The sequence below is a fragment of the Notamacropus eugenii genome, chromosome 7 (genome assembly GCF_028372415.1).
Source record: "Notamacropus eugenii isolate mMacEug1 chromosome 7, mMacEug1.pri_v2, whole genome shotgun sequence".
NCBI lineage: Eukaryota > Metazoa > Chordata > Mammalia > Diprotodontia > Macropodidae > Notamacropus > Notamacropus eugenii.
The window spans coordinates 161696955-161710948 of NC_092878.1; the positions used below are offsets into that span (position 1 = coordinate 161696955).

A 13994-nucleotide genomic window follows, 5' to 3' on the forward strand; every position below is an offset into this window, starting at 1 on the left:
GGCCCACAGTAACTGACCATCTTCTGTCAGTGCTGGTCCTGATACAGACCTCCCTCCAATGTGTCTTCCTGGCAGTGATCGCTGGCCATTCATGTTTCTGGTAGCATGAAGAATCTGTGACACATCCAGGGGAAGCATGAATGACTACAGTAAGGAACAACCCCCGAGAGAAGGGAAAATCTCTGCGCTTTGAGCAGGGCTGCTGAGGCTTTTTGGGGGTCCATTCCCAGGGGCAGCCTGGGGAAGCCTCACACTCTCCCTCAGAGGCAGGTGTGGAAAGGCATAAAGTGCAGAGGAAAACAAAGGAAACCACTTTTGGTGAAATATAGTTCTCTATATACATACACACATGTAAATTTATTTATTTATTTTTAGTTTTCAGTGTTCCCCTCCTTGAAATATATATCTTAAAAAAAAAAAAAAAAAGCACGTCCTGTCTCAGAAGAAACAATGTGCCTGTTTTAAAAGTCCCAAAGATAATCCAACAAATTTACTCCTTTTAACTAAACAGACCATGCAAATCAGTGGGGGCCAAATGTTGGGCTGCCTCACTTTGCCCAAGCAGGGCCACTCCTGGCTGCATGGGTGAGAAAAAAAAGAAAACATTTCTGGACAGAGCTGGGTTCAGATCCTACCTCCAAAGCTCACAAGTTCTAACGTTAAAGGCTTGTATTCAAGTCTCCCCTCTGATGTTGATTACCTGAGTAGCCTTGGATGAGCCTCCATCAATCTCACTTTCCTCACTTGTAAATGGTCTCCTAGCCTTAAATACAGAATACAGACTACCACACAGATCTGAGCATTTCATGAGAAATGCTTTGGATGCAACTAAGGCAGGCTGGGCCTACACTCATGTCTAGGAGGGGACAGGAAAGTGCCTTGGACCTATGAGCAGCCCCCAAGGTGGCCAGATGCTGACCCCACCCAGCCTCAGTTCATCCCATTTCCTTCTGTCTTACACATTTGTGGTCAGCACAGCATGGACCACAATGTAGCCAGTTAAGATGGAAGAAGGCCCCAACTAAGAGAGAGTCTCTCTAGTGTCCTAGGAACTAGAAAACTACCCGTGAATGAGAGCAGAAAAGGAGAGCTCCCGTGTCTACAAATCTCAGCACATGCAAAAAGGGTCATAATTTTTAATCAGTGGGAGATCTTGTGGTGAACAGGTAGCGAAGTTCAAAGGCATACCCCTCCACTTTGTAATAAGAACAGCTATCATTCCTAGCACACAATAAGACCTGAAGGATGCTCCATCATCTAACGAGAACCTCCAAATATTCTGACTGGCATCTCAAAGCAACCCTATGAAGTTCATGCTGTGATTATCCCATTTTGCAGATGAGAAAACCGAGCCTCAGGAAGATGAAGTGCTTTGCCCAGTCATGCACCTAAGAAACACGTGAGGCAGTATACCATGCCCCTTCACAATGTCACAGGCAGAAGGGAATGGCCTTGCATGCCTAGGGCACAGGACTTTCAGCCAAAAAGACCTGAGTTCAAACCCTACCTCAGACACTTATGAACTACATAACCTGGACAAGTGAATCCTTGCAGCTGTCTCCATAAAACATTAGCTCTGTTAAGGCTGGGAATGATGCCTGAGGATATGACCCAGTAGGATGATCCTAACGCAGATGCTCTGTGGGCCTCTGGTTCACAGCCCACCTATAAGCTATCATGATGCTGAGGGGGAAGGGACGCTTCCACTGGCCTCCTCCTTCCCCAGGACAAAAGCTCAGCTGTTGAGTCAAATCAAGAAGTATTTCAGAGGTGCCTCATCTCAGTGTTTCTCCCAAGCAGCTACAACACAAACTCATGAGACAAGTCATAAAACATGTGGCAGACTCAACAGCACTGGCTGCTGTTCCTGTGACCGTGGTCTATCTGAGATCACAAGGCTTCAGAAATCCCCTGGGTCACTGTGGTTACTTTCCTGCTCTAGGGGGGAAAGGCAGATGAGCCTCACCTGCTTCATTACACAAGGCCTTCAGGTCGGCCCCCACGTAACCGTGAGCACTGTTCGCAAACTGGACCAACTCTGCCTCTTGGAGGTCGTGAGGAACCCCTAGGAGCAACTTCTGAAGGATGTCCAACCGGTCCTGGGCATTAGGGACCCCGATTTCAATCTCCTTGTCAAAGCGGCCTGGCCTTCGGAGAGCTGAATCCAAGGTGTGAGGGCGATTTGTGGCCCCAATGACCAAAACCCGCCCCTCACTCCCTTCCTAGGAAAGAAAATGAGACAAAATTAACTCTGGATTCTTTTAGGGAGTAAATTTGTTCAGTCTCTCACCCGCCCTCCTTTCCTGTGCTCTTTCCTGACCTTGTCTCAAAGATTCGATGTGTATTAAGGGCTGTTTCAATAACTCGTTCTGCCCTTCCTCCTTCCCATACTCCACATAGCTAAAAGCAGTCAAATACTGTCATCACTATGGAAGGCTGTTGTATCTGTCCATTCTCTCCAGTGTCCACTCACATCCACCATCCCAGCTCATCCTAGCCCTCATCTCTTGCCTTGATTACTGCAATAGCCCCTTACCTGCCCCCGCAACCTTTCCCATCCTCCAAACAGTTGATTTCCCTAAAGTGCAGGTCTGACCACGTCACTTCCCTGCTCAAGAAAGCCCAGGGGCTCCCTCTTGTCCCTATAACAGAGAACACACTCCTTCACTTTACCTTCTGAGCCCTTCATAAGCTGGTTCCAATTTACATTTCCCACCATTACATCCCTTCACCAACTCTACAGTACAGTCAAAGTGACCTTCTTACTTTTGCTCACACATGACATTCCATCTCCCACCTCCAGGACTTTGGAAGGGCTGTCCCCAGGCACTGCTTCCTCACCTCTGCCTCTCAGAATCCCCAGGTCCCTTGGAAGTTCAGCCTCAGCTTCCCCTCTTAGAAAAGGCCTTCCCTGATCTAGCCAGCTGCCATGCTTTCCCCCAGAAAATGGCCTTGTAGAAGCATGATGGATGGGATGGAACTAGCTGCAGAGCTGCCTCTGACTCTGCCTGTGAGATCCTGGACAAGTCCCTTAACCACTTGGTGCTCTAGGCAGTAAGACCCTACAAGTGTCAGAGAAGGCATTCGTTTACATTCTTTTCTCCCCTGGCAGTTCTTCTACAATTAAAATCACACATCCTGTCCCTATCCCATAGACAAAGCACCCCATGGTGTCAGTTCTCTGAGGGCAGGGATGCTTCCATGTATCTGGCCAGCACCATGGCCAGCGACTAGCACCTGGCTAACTTACTAACTAGATGGCTTGTTAAATGAGTAACTGTAGATGGATGAGTTGGACCAAACGGTCTCTAAATGAGGCACATGCAGAGGCAGTGCCATACTGTGAGAAAAGTTCTGGATTGGAGAATCACAGGACCTAGGTTCGAATACTAGTCATTGCTGTACACTTGCTGCCTGAATGACCAGCAGGTCACAACAGCTCTCTCAGTCTCAATTTCCCCACTTGTAAAACGAAGATATTAAATGACCCCAAAAGGCCCACTGGGGTTCTAAATCTAGGGTCATGTGAAATACGAGGGAAGACTTTCTTGAGGTTGGATAAGAAGCCAGCCTTGGGGCCAGGGCCACCTTTGACACATCCCGGACTGTTTCCCCATCTGTATAATGAAAGGTTAAGACTAGATGATCTCAAGACTACAATAATTCTACAATGATTCTAAGACCACTTTAAAAACAAAAAGCCTATGTCACCACTGATGACCTTCTACATGAACATACACACATGAACACACATGAATATACATGAGCGCATACAGATACACACACACACACACACACACACACACACACACACACACACACTGTATCTGTTCCAGGTCTGTGTTCTACTTACAGAACCGATACCATCCATCAAAGTTAAGAGAGAAGCCACAACTCTCTTTTCCACCTCATTCTCAGACCCTTCTCTCTTGGGGCAAAGGGCATCCAGTTCATCAATAAAAATGATCGAGGGCTGCCTAAAGTCAAATGGGAAGTTTTGTTAGTCATTAACCCTAACAACCATCCTGGGGTGGCAAAGAGGGGGCAGGGCAGAGAAAGCTGCTCTGGATGAGGCAGAGGGAGGAACTAGCCAAAGAATACCTCTAGCACGGGAATCTACAGAGATGGGGGCAGGTACCTTAAAGTGGCCTCAGCAAAGATCTGCCGCAATCTTGCTTCTGACGCACCATAAAACCTACAACAAAGAAAATCCACTGAAAGTCAAATTTGCCTTGTTTTACAAAGATAAGGCTTTACAGAAGAAAGCCTTTGGGGGAATATCTTGTCTTCTCAAAAACTTTCAAGACATTTCAGGCAATTCTTGAAAATTGTCTTCTGTGTTACTTTTCCATAGAAGGAGAGGGTAGGGGCAGGACCCATGACCTCGTTCCCTGATGAAGACACTCCCTGTATCAAGACAGACTGGCACCTCCTCTGCAACATAAAATCTCTGAGAGCAGTCCAGAGCAATGGGGTGTTAAGTGATTTGCCCAGGACGCCACAGCCTCTATGGGTCCAGAGGGATGTCAGCCCAATCTGTTCTGGCACCAAGACCAGCTCTGACCACTACACCAAAATTCAACAGAATGGATTTCTGGAGGAAGGCCTTAGCTGTAGGAGGGATTAGGAAAAGACCTGAGTTGGAGGGCAGCATATATATTGTGCTTTCTAGGAAACTAGGGAGTCTAAGAGGTAGAGACACAGGGCAGATGAGGAGGGCAAAGGTTGGAGACAAAGAAGGTGTGTATGAAGAACAGCAAGAAACTTAGTTTCCCAAAGCAAATTCTAAACTGGGCAGTCAGTCAGTCAATAAGAATTTACAAAACACCTACTAGGTGCCAGGAATTGTGCCTAGGGCTAGGGTTACAAAGAAAGGTCAGACAATCCCTGCCCTCAAGGAGCTGATGGAACCACATGTGCACATAAAGGTGTACAAACAAGTTATAAGAAGAATAAATAGGAGATAATGAACAGAGGGGAGGCACTGGAATGAAGGGGGCTGGGGAAGGCTTCCCATAGAAGGAGGGATTTTAGTTGGGGCTTAATGTTAATTATGCTAATGAAAGTTAAAGATCTTCCCCACCCATTAATGGGCCTGCCCATTAATTAGGGGCAGCTTGATTAGGAGAGATTTGTTTTGTATGAAGGCACACACCTTCTGTTAATTTCTAATGAGGCACTGCTTCCCAAGGGTGGTGGTGCCCTCTGGCTCTGAAAAGTGTGTATATACTCTACATGTACTTTACCTTGGGGCTGACCCATTGGAAGTGTTTGTTTAGCCAGACAAGACTCTGGGTAGCCACTAAGGAGCACCCCTGGCTTTGAAAACCCAGATGTTGGGGCTTCTCTCTTTGGTAACTACGTATGTATGGAACGGTCCGACAGTTGGATCTCTCTGTTGATCTGTGATGTATCTGTTGCTTATGGTCAGACAGAAGCCCTGTCTGTTGGTCTTTATTTCTCTGTTTGTGTTTTCTCTGAAGTTCAGGGAGCTGACTTTTCCCCCAGAACTAAGTGAATGACATATGTGCTTGATTAAAGTAGATTGTTGACCCCTCAAAAGTTACCTTTCCTTTCAGAAAAGCAGATCTAAGAACCTGTCCAGCAGGCCCTCCTGAGTATGTCAGGGTCCTTGCTGTTATCAGTAGTTGAAGCAGAGGAAGTAGAACATTCCCAGCATGGGGGACAGCCAGAAAAAATGCCCAGAGCCAAGAGATGGAGGGTCTTGTGGGAGGAACAGCAAGGAGACCAGAGTCACTGGATCAAACACTGAGTCAGGGAGTACTGTGTAAGAAGCCTGGGAAGGCGGGAGGGGGCTTTGAATGCCAAACAGAGCCTTTTGTACTGGATCCTGGAGGAAAAAGAGAGTCAGGGGAGTTTAATGAGCAGGGGGTGACTTGGTCAGACCTGCACTTTAGGAAAGTCACTCTGGTGGCTGAATGGAGTTTGGCTCCAAGTGAGGAAACACTTGAGACACTACTTCAACTGTCCAAGAGGGAGGTGATAAGGGCTTGCACCAGCATGGCGGCAGAGGAAGGGGCATATTAGAGACAGATTGCAAAGGGGAAATCAGCAGGCCTTGGTAAGAGTAGGGGGGAGAGATAGTGAGGAATCCAGCCTGACTCCTAGGCTGGGAGTGGCTTTCCACAGTAATAGGGAAGGCAGGAGGTGGAGAGGGTATGGGGGAAAGATCATGAGCCCAGTTCTGGATGTGCTGAGTTTAAGACATCTACTGAACATCTAGTTGGAGATGTCGGAAAGGCTGGTGGAGATGAGAGAATACCTTTCTGAATACCTTTCTCAATAAAATCTTCCCTAAAAATCCAACAGAGGGATTCTTTTCCCCACAAATCTGGGACTATGAAGATAAGTTTTTTTGATGGTCTCTTCAATAATGAACCTACTTGCTTATGACTTCTGGACCGTTGATGACAGAGAGGTGGGCTCCCACTTCGTTGGCAATGGCCCTGGCAATCATAGTCTTCCCCGTCCCTGGAGGGCCATAGAGTAATACTCCTCTGGGGGGAGCGATACCTTTAGAAAGAGAGAGAGGGAATGAATTGGTCTGTCCATGTCCTGGAAACTTGGCCAATCTTTCAAATCTTCCCGAATGGTACAATCCCAAGGCACAAAGGCTGATAAGGCCCAAGGGGAAGGTAGCCTATGGGGAGATGAGCAGGGAAGGATCACCACCCCCAGAACTTACTTCCTTCTGACAACAAATGGTTGCAACACCCCTTTGGCTACAATATAAGACAGTCAAGGACAAGCCTGGGTCATGGGAAGACCTTCAGCTCCCTCAAGTCCCCCAGAGCTCTCCAGGGGAGCCCCCTCCACTCAGCCAGAGGCCTTAGTCAGTCCTCCTCTCATCTGGTAGAGCCTTCCCTTCCACTGTGACATGCCTTCTATCCCATAGGGATCTCCTCCATTTTATATACATGTTGTCTCCTCCACTGGAGAGTAAAGTCTGGTTTACTGAAAGGCTGGTCTTGCCTTTCAGGGTAACCCCCATGACTCACACAGTCAGTGTTTAATAAATGCTTGCTGACAATGGGTTGACCATCCATCAGCTGGCTATTTCATGCTAATTAAGGCTGGACAGTGAAGAGAAAGAGAAGGAGAAGATATGCCCACCATATGCTTTCAGCAGATTCCAAGCAAAGCTCAGGGCACCCACTCAGTCAAAGCAGACCTTTGTGTGTATCTCCTCCACCCCAATGTCCCAAAAAGACGTGTTAGCCAACATTTTTGGACATTCAGCTGAACTTGAATTAACATTAGGCCAAATGAACAAGGTCTAGTGTCAAGAACCCTGGTTTGGCTGCTGGAAGCCTCGCTGCTGTCTGCTAGCAGTGAGGGCCTAACTTCTCTGGGACTCAGTGTCCTCCATTGTAAAATGAGTGAGTTGGACAAGACAATCTTCCGTCTCTTCTTGAGCTGCTAGGGTGACACAATGGATAGAGCCCTAGATCTGGAGTCAGGAAGTCCTGAATTCAAATCCTGCCTTAGACACTTACTTAGCTGGGATCCTAGGCAAGGCAGCTTCCTCATCTATAAAATGGAAATAAGACTAGCACCTTCCTCCCTGCACATGACACACTTTAAAGTGCTAAGTTAACACTAGTTAAAACCTACAAACCGCTGTTGTGACCTCTGTGGGCCTCAGTTTCCTCTTCTGTAAAATGGAGTGGTTGAACAAAAGACCCTTTCCAACTGTGGAGTTCATGAGGCCTGGATGAATTTGCTTCTTCAATTTACAGCAGATTTAATGTGACAAAGGCCCCTCAGTTATGTCCAGCGTGCAGACCCCCAGCTTATTAGGGAAGTGGGACAGTCACTGACCCACATGACCCCTGGTTATTTCATGCTAATTAAGGCTGGACAGTGAAGAGAAAGAGAAGGAGAAGATATGCCCACCATATGCTTTGGGACCTTGGGAGATCCTCTCAGGAGATCTCCACCCCTCAGCAAGGAGGAGAGAAGCAGACAAGCAAAGGAAACCTCAGTGAGGGTCTCAGTGGCCCACTAACCGCTCTCCTGGCCCCAAGATCCACTCCTTTCCAAACCACCCTTCACAGAGCTGCCAAAGCAAAAGTCACTACAATTCTAGTTTTGATCATGTCACTCCACTGCTCAAGAAGCTACAAGGGTTCCCTATGTCCTGTAGCACAAAACACAAACTGCCCCATCTGGCACTTCCAGTCTTTTGCTGTGCTGCTCCAATTTCTCTTAGGAGACAGACAACAGGGCCCCTTCTGCCCAACATATATCAGCCAGGTCAGCTTGCTCCTGCTTCCTCTCCGGCACCTCCAAGCCTGGCACATACTCCATCCCAGGCCATTCTAAGGGCCTTTCCAGCTGCTAGTCCCCTGCCATGGCCAGGAAGTGACCTCCTCTGGATTTTGTATTTACCCATCGGTTTAAATTTCACTCCTTCCACCCCCAAGGAGAATTCTGGAGGACAGACACTACCTCACCAGTCCTTGGCCTCCCTGGCCCAGCACCGACAAATCAAAGGTGCTTAATATCTGCTGAAAAGCTAGGACCCCAAGAGTAAAATGAGGAAGGGGCTCCTACCATATCTCCTGAACAGCTCTGGTTGCTTCAAGGGTAGCTCAATCACTTCTCTGATAGCTTTCAATTGGCTGCTCAAACCTCCGATGAGGTCATAAGTGACTCTCCGTGGGCTCTCATCCTCTGCTGCAGCTGCCTGGGGCTTTACAAAATTGAATTTTGTAAGGGAAGAGAGATAGTAGAAGGTGTCTGCACTGCTGTGGGCTCCCCCTCGGGGTAGGGGCTGCAGTCTCTTTTCTGGGAAGGCAGGATCACAGTTGTCAGCCACAGCAGGGCCTTCTCCTAGACCTTCACCTTCCCTGAGGTGCTGGTCAGCCTCCAGGGAGGCCTCTCCCGGTTTCAAGGCAAAGCTGCCCTCTACAGGTTTACATGGTGTGCTAGTGGATGCTCCATTCTGGGGGTCTCCCAAGCTTAGCTGACTGAGCTCTAAAGACAAGTCTCCAGCAGTAGCCTCAAGGTCCAGTGTCTCAGAGATCAGTGCTGGCTTCTCACTAGCTGAGCTCCTTGGACCCACTTCCAGGGTGAGGCCATCAGCTCCCTTCACCAATGCCACTCTCAATCGGCATGGTCGGCCGTAGAAAGTGAAATGAAGAACATTGCCAGGCAACACAATTTTACCATCTAGAAAATAAGTGTATTTAGGATGAACTTGATTTTCAATCCAGAATAAGTGATTTTCACCCCAAACCCTTCCTCCCTCACCACAACATCACAGAGGCAGAGCTGGAAGGGACTTCAGGGACCACCTGGCCCAACCCCTTCATTTTACAGATAGGGAAACTGAGGCCCAGGGGAGGGGAAGTGATTTATCCAAGGCCACTCGGTTAATAATCAGAAGTGGAGATTACTCTCCACTCCACAGCCAATGCTCTTTCCACTGGATAATTCCCCAAATGCTGCTCCCTAATGAGATTATTTATTTCCAAGGTTCATCCCCACCTCCCCAACACACACACACACACACACACACACACACACACACACACACACACACCTGTGAAGTCCTCTCCAAAATCTCCAGTGGCTCTTTACTGCCCCCAGGATAAATCAAAGCATCAGCCAGACATTTAGAGGCACCCTCCTTCGAACTTATAATTTTTTTCATATTCTAGTCTCTAAACACTTTGTTCACATTTAACCCTTTCCCGCATTCTACATCAAGGATAACCATGCTGGGCTGCCAGGAGGTACCAGAGAGCTCTAAAATCAGTAAGACCTGAGTTCAAATGCAGCCTCAGACACTGCCTGATGGTGGGACCCTGGGCAAGCCCCTTAACTTGGGAGGCTGCCTGCCTCAGTTTCTTCAACTGTAAAATTGGGAAAATAATACCTACTTCCTCGGGCTGTTGTGAGGAGCCAATGAGCTCACACTTGCAAACGTTTTGCAAACCTTACAGCACTATAGAAATAATAAGTATTCTCACTGTTGCTATTACCACTATCGCTGTGTTTTATACTGTTGTTACGGTCAATATTGGAGCTGTGACTGTCACTATTATTGTTATCTACAATTCCATGAAGACTTGCGTAAGCCCAGGACTTGGGGGGAAGCAATACAATGCAATTCAGTTTAAAAGCTTTGTTGTTCGGTTGTTTTCAGTCACATCTGAATCTTCATGACCCCATTTGGGGCTCACTTGGCAGAGATACTGGAGTAGTTTGACATTTCCTTCTCCTGCTCATTTTACAGATGAGGAAACTGAGGCAAAGGGGGTGAAGTGACCTGCCCAGGGTCACATGGCTAGTCAGGATCTGAGGCTGGATTTGAACTCAGGAAGATGAAGCCCAGGGCTATGTGCACTATGGTACCCCCTAGCAACAAGCCTGCTATGTGACTAAAGCAAAACTACCAGCCCCTGGCCTCTAGGACTTTACATTCTAATGCCTAATAAAGCAGCTTTACAGTTGCCTCCTTGACTAAATCATCCAGAAAACGATTCAAAAGAAGACATTTGCTCACCTAATTTTCTCCGAAGACAAGTAGCCAGGTGTTCCTCATTCATTTCTGCCTCCCTGTCACTATGACAGAAGGTTAAAAAAATCACTATCACATTTTCCAGAAGCTTAAATGTAAGATGCCAAGACAAGCCCACTCTGGGCCGTGCGGACGTTCCTGAATCACAAGCAGGTCAGGGGATGACTACGGGGTGCCACAGTGCTCCTTCCACTAATGCACTAATGCATCTTCCCCAAAGAGCCTTAAGAGGCGTGGAGAGTGGCCTCAAATACCAAGGGGTCTAGTGATTTGCCCAGAGTCATACAGCCACTGATGGTAAGCGCCAGCATCTGGACAGCGCTTTGAGGCTGGCGAAGCTCTTTCGAGGCATTATTTATTTGACCTCCACAACAGCCCTGGGAGGTGGGTGCTATTATTATCTCCATTTTACAGGTGAGGAAACTGAGGCAGAGTGGACAGGTGACCTGCCCAGGGTCACACAGCTAGAAAGTATCTGAGGTTGGTTTGAACTCAGGCCTTCTTGGGTTGAAGTGCATGGATGATATACTGGTAATGAAAGGAGAGGGGCAGAGGGTCCTCCCTTCACCAGAGCAGATCGCAGCCTCCCTAGGTGGGCACTTGCCAGGATCAGCCTGGTGCCAATGCACTCTCACCACAGCCATCTTGGAAGACAGACCTAGGAAACTTCTCTGGCTTGGAAGGGACCTGCCAGAGCCTGGACCAGGGGAGGGGCCTGAACAAATAAATGACAAATCCAACCTCTTTCCCCTTCCTCCATGATTAGCTACAATGGACATATTGCTGCTTCCAAAAGAAAGTCAGGTCCCTGAGGGTAAGACTTTGGAGTTAAGAGGACCTGGGTTCAGATCCAACCTCTGATACTGGCTCTATAACCAAGTCATTCAATCTCTAGGGGGATTCAGACATCTGAGACTAAGTGAATAAATAAGGTTTGGCATTCTGTATTACTGGAGAGAGTTTCCACGCTGGGATTTCCCCATACACATTTCACTTTCTCTTTGGGTGGGTAGAACTGTTTCCCCAGATAACAAACTTTGTCATTTTCAAATGCCATTCAAACGTCCCTTTCAAAAGTGCCACAAGACATAATGATAACAGTAGTAGCAATAATAGCTAATATTTACATAGAGCGTTAAGGCTTGCAAAGCACTTTACAAACATTATCTCATTTGAGCTTCACAACAGTCCTGGGAAGTAAGGGCTATTGTTATACCCATTTTAACAGGTGAGAAATTGAGGCAGGCAAAGGTTAAGTGACTTGCCCAGGATCCCACACCTAGCACATCTCTGAGGCTAGATTTGAACTCAGGTCCTCCTGACTCCAGGCCCTATCCTCTATCCACTGTGCCACCTAGATACCCCTTTGCCTAAGATACAACAAGTCAGGGCTAAGATAGGCCCAGTCACTGACCTATTAGGACCTCAACTGGACTAGGTGACAGGTTCATAACATTGGGCCTGCAGAGAGATCTAATTGGTACATGAACTTGAATGGGAGGGAAAAAATCACATTCTTATTGCTACTATTGTCTAACTGAAATTTAGCAAATCCCTCAATTATTTAAAAATATTATCTGAGATGGGTCCATAGGCTTCGCCAGCCTGCCCAGGGGATCTGGCAAACACAAAAAGGTTAAGAATCTTGGACCCTGATGATTTTTAAGGTCTATCTAGTTCTGACATCTCATAATTATATTTGCTGTTTCCCAAAAATAACCCACAGGCCTGTCTACAGAGAGACCACATTAAAACACATCAACTGTTTTCATTTATAATAAGTGAGGGATTTTAGGGAGGATACTAAAAAAATAGTGATATGAAAAAAGAGGAAAAAAGAATCACTGGAGCAATTTTTTTAAATGCACAGAAGAAAGTTCAGAAGGAAATACAAGCAAAGACAGCTCTGAGTATCCCCAAGAGATCATAAAAATGAGAAAGGGTCCCACATGTACAAAAATATTTATAGCAGCTCTCTTTGTGGTGGCCAAAAATCAGAAATCAAAGGGATGCCCATCAATTAGGGAATGACTGAATAAATTGCAGTATATGAATGTAATGGAATACTATTGTACTGTAAGAAATGATGAACAGGAAGACTTCAGACAGGCCTGGAAAGACTTATATGATCAGATGCTGAGCGAAAGGAGCAGAACCAGGACAACTTTGTGCACAGCAACGACCACAGCGTGTGAGGAATTTTTCTGATAAGACTTAGAACTTCATTGCAATGCAAGGACTTAGAAAATTCCCAATGATCTTTTAAGGCAAAATGTCTTCCACATCCAGAAAAAGAATTATGGAATTCGATCGCAGAATGTAGCAGATCATTTTCTTTTGTACTACATTTTGGTTTGTTTTATGATTTCTCCCATTCATTTTAATTCTTCTACGCAACATAACTAAGGTGAAAATGTATTTAATAGGAATATAAAAAAAAGACAGCTTTGAAATTAATGCACTAAATTTACTGAAAACTTTTTTCAAAGCAAGCAAGAGGAGTGGGGTCTCATAACGTGAGCTTCCTTTTCTGTCCATCTTTGTATACAGAAATGCTCCCATCACTTTGGAGTAATAAAAAATATATATTTTAAAATAAAATGCACTGATCACATTGTAAAATTGAAATGAAGAGAGCCAGGTCATCCAGACCCTTCCCAGCATCCCTCAGAAAACCGATCCAAACCTCAGCACTAGGTCCACTCTCTCAGCAGGTACCAGGGTCCCCGTGACAGGCTCCACCAGGACTGTATCCTCAGCTTTCACTCCCAAGTTGCTTTGAACACCCTCACTCAGGCCAACCTTTCTTCCAGGAAATCCTGCCACAGGCCACGCTGTGCAGACCTGTACCCAGAGCAGAAAACAGGCCAATAAGACCCACCTACCTTTCCTCCAGGTCAGGACATAAACTGGTAAAATTCACAAACTCACCTCTTGCTGTCCTGCCCCACTTGTGAGCAGCACTGGCCTGCCAATACAGAGGTTGGCAGACTTCATTGTGTTGAGGCCAAGTTGTGAAAAGAAATTTTGGAATGTTTTTGGGACAGGGTCATCTGCTGTAAAAGAAAAGAGAAAAATGTTTTCCACCAGCACTGCTTTGGCATGAAATTACAAAAAACCTCTACTTGTGCCATTCCTAAGAGCCTCCCAACATTGGTCATATCAAGGCACACCGAGGTCAAACAGGGAGGGAGAAGGGAACTAGCATTTATGCTAAGTACATTCGATTCACAAAAAACCCTGAGGCAGACAGGGTAAGTGACCTACTCAGAGTCACACAGCTCATAAGTATCTGAGACTGGATTTGAACTCAGGGCTTCCTACTCCAGGCCTAGCACTCTACACCACCAAGTTGCCACTTTAAAGTAAAGAACACTTTTTTGTTCAGTAGCTTTTTTCAGTCATGTCAGACCCTTAATGACCCCATTTGGGGTTTTCTTGGCAA

General features: G+C 46.6%; 1 protein-coding gene across 11 annotated transcripts in view; it reads right to left on the reverse strand.

Moving 5' to 3' along the window:
- AFG2A (AFG2 AAA ATPase homolog A) overlaps window positions 1-13994 on the reverse strand; it is a 222232-nt gene that overhangs the window by 206302 nt on the left and 1936 nt on the right. For 9 of the 11 annotated variants that reach the window (XR_011970731.1, XR_011970729.1, XR_011970730.1 and 6 more), the window contains exons 2-9: window positions 13481-13605; window positions 13236-13393; window positions 10535-10593; window positions 8578-9195; window positions 6405-6534; window positions 4139-4195; window positions 3854-3977; window positions 1967-2222 (exon numbers count right to left, since the gene is read on the reverse strand). Coding sequence is in view for 8 of the 11 variants with exons in the window: in XM_072625103.1 (XP_072481204.1) it covers window positions 1967-2222; window positions 3854-3977; window positions 4139-4195; window positions 6405-6534; window positions 8578-9195; window positions 10535-10593; window positions 13236-13393; window positions 13481-13605 (1527 nt within the window). In the remaining 3 variants the exon portion in view is untranslated. The remainder of the gene's footprint in view (window positions 1-1966; window positions 2223-3853; window positions 3978-4138; window positions 4196-6404; window positions 6535-8577; window positions 9196-10534; window positions 10594-13235; window positions 13394-13480; window positions 13606-13994) is intronic. The other 2 variants (XM_072625104.1, XM_072625102.1) reach the window with 1 other exon arrangement.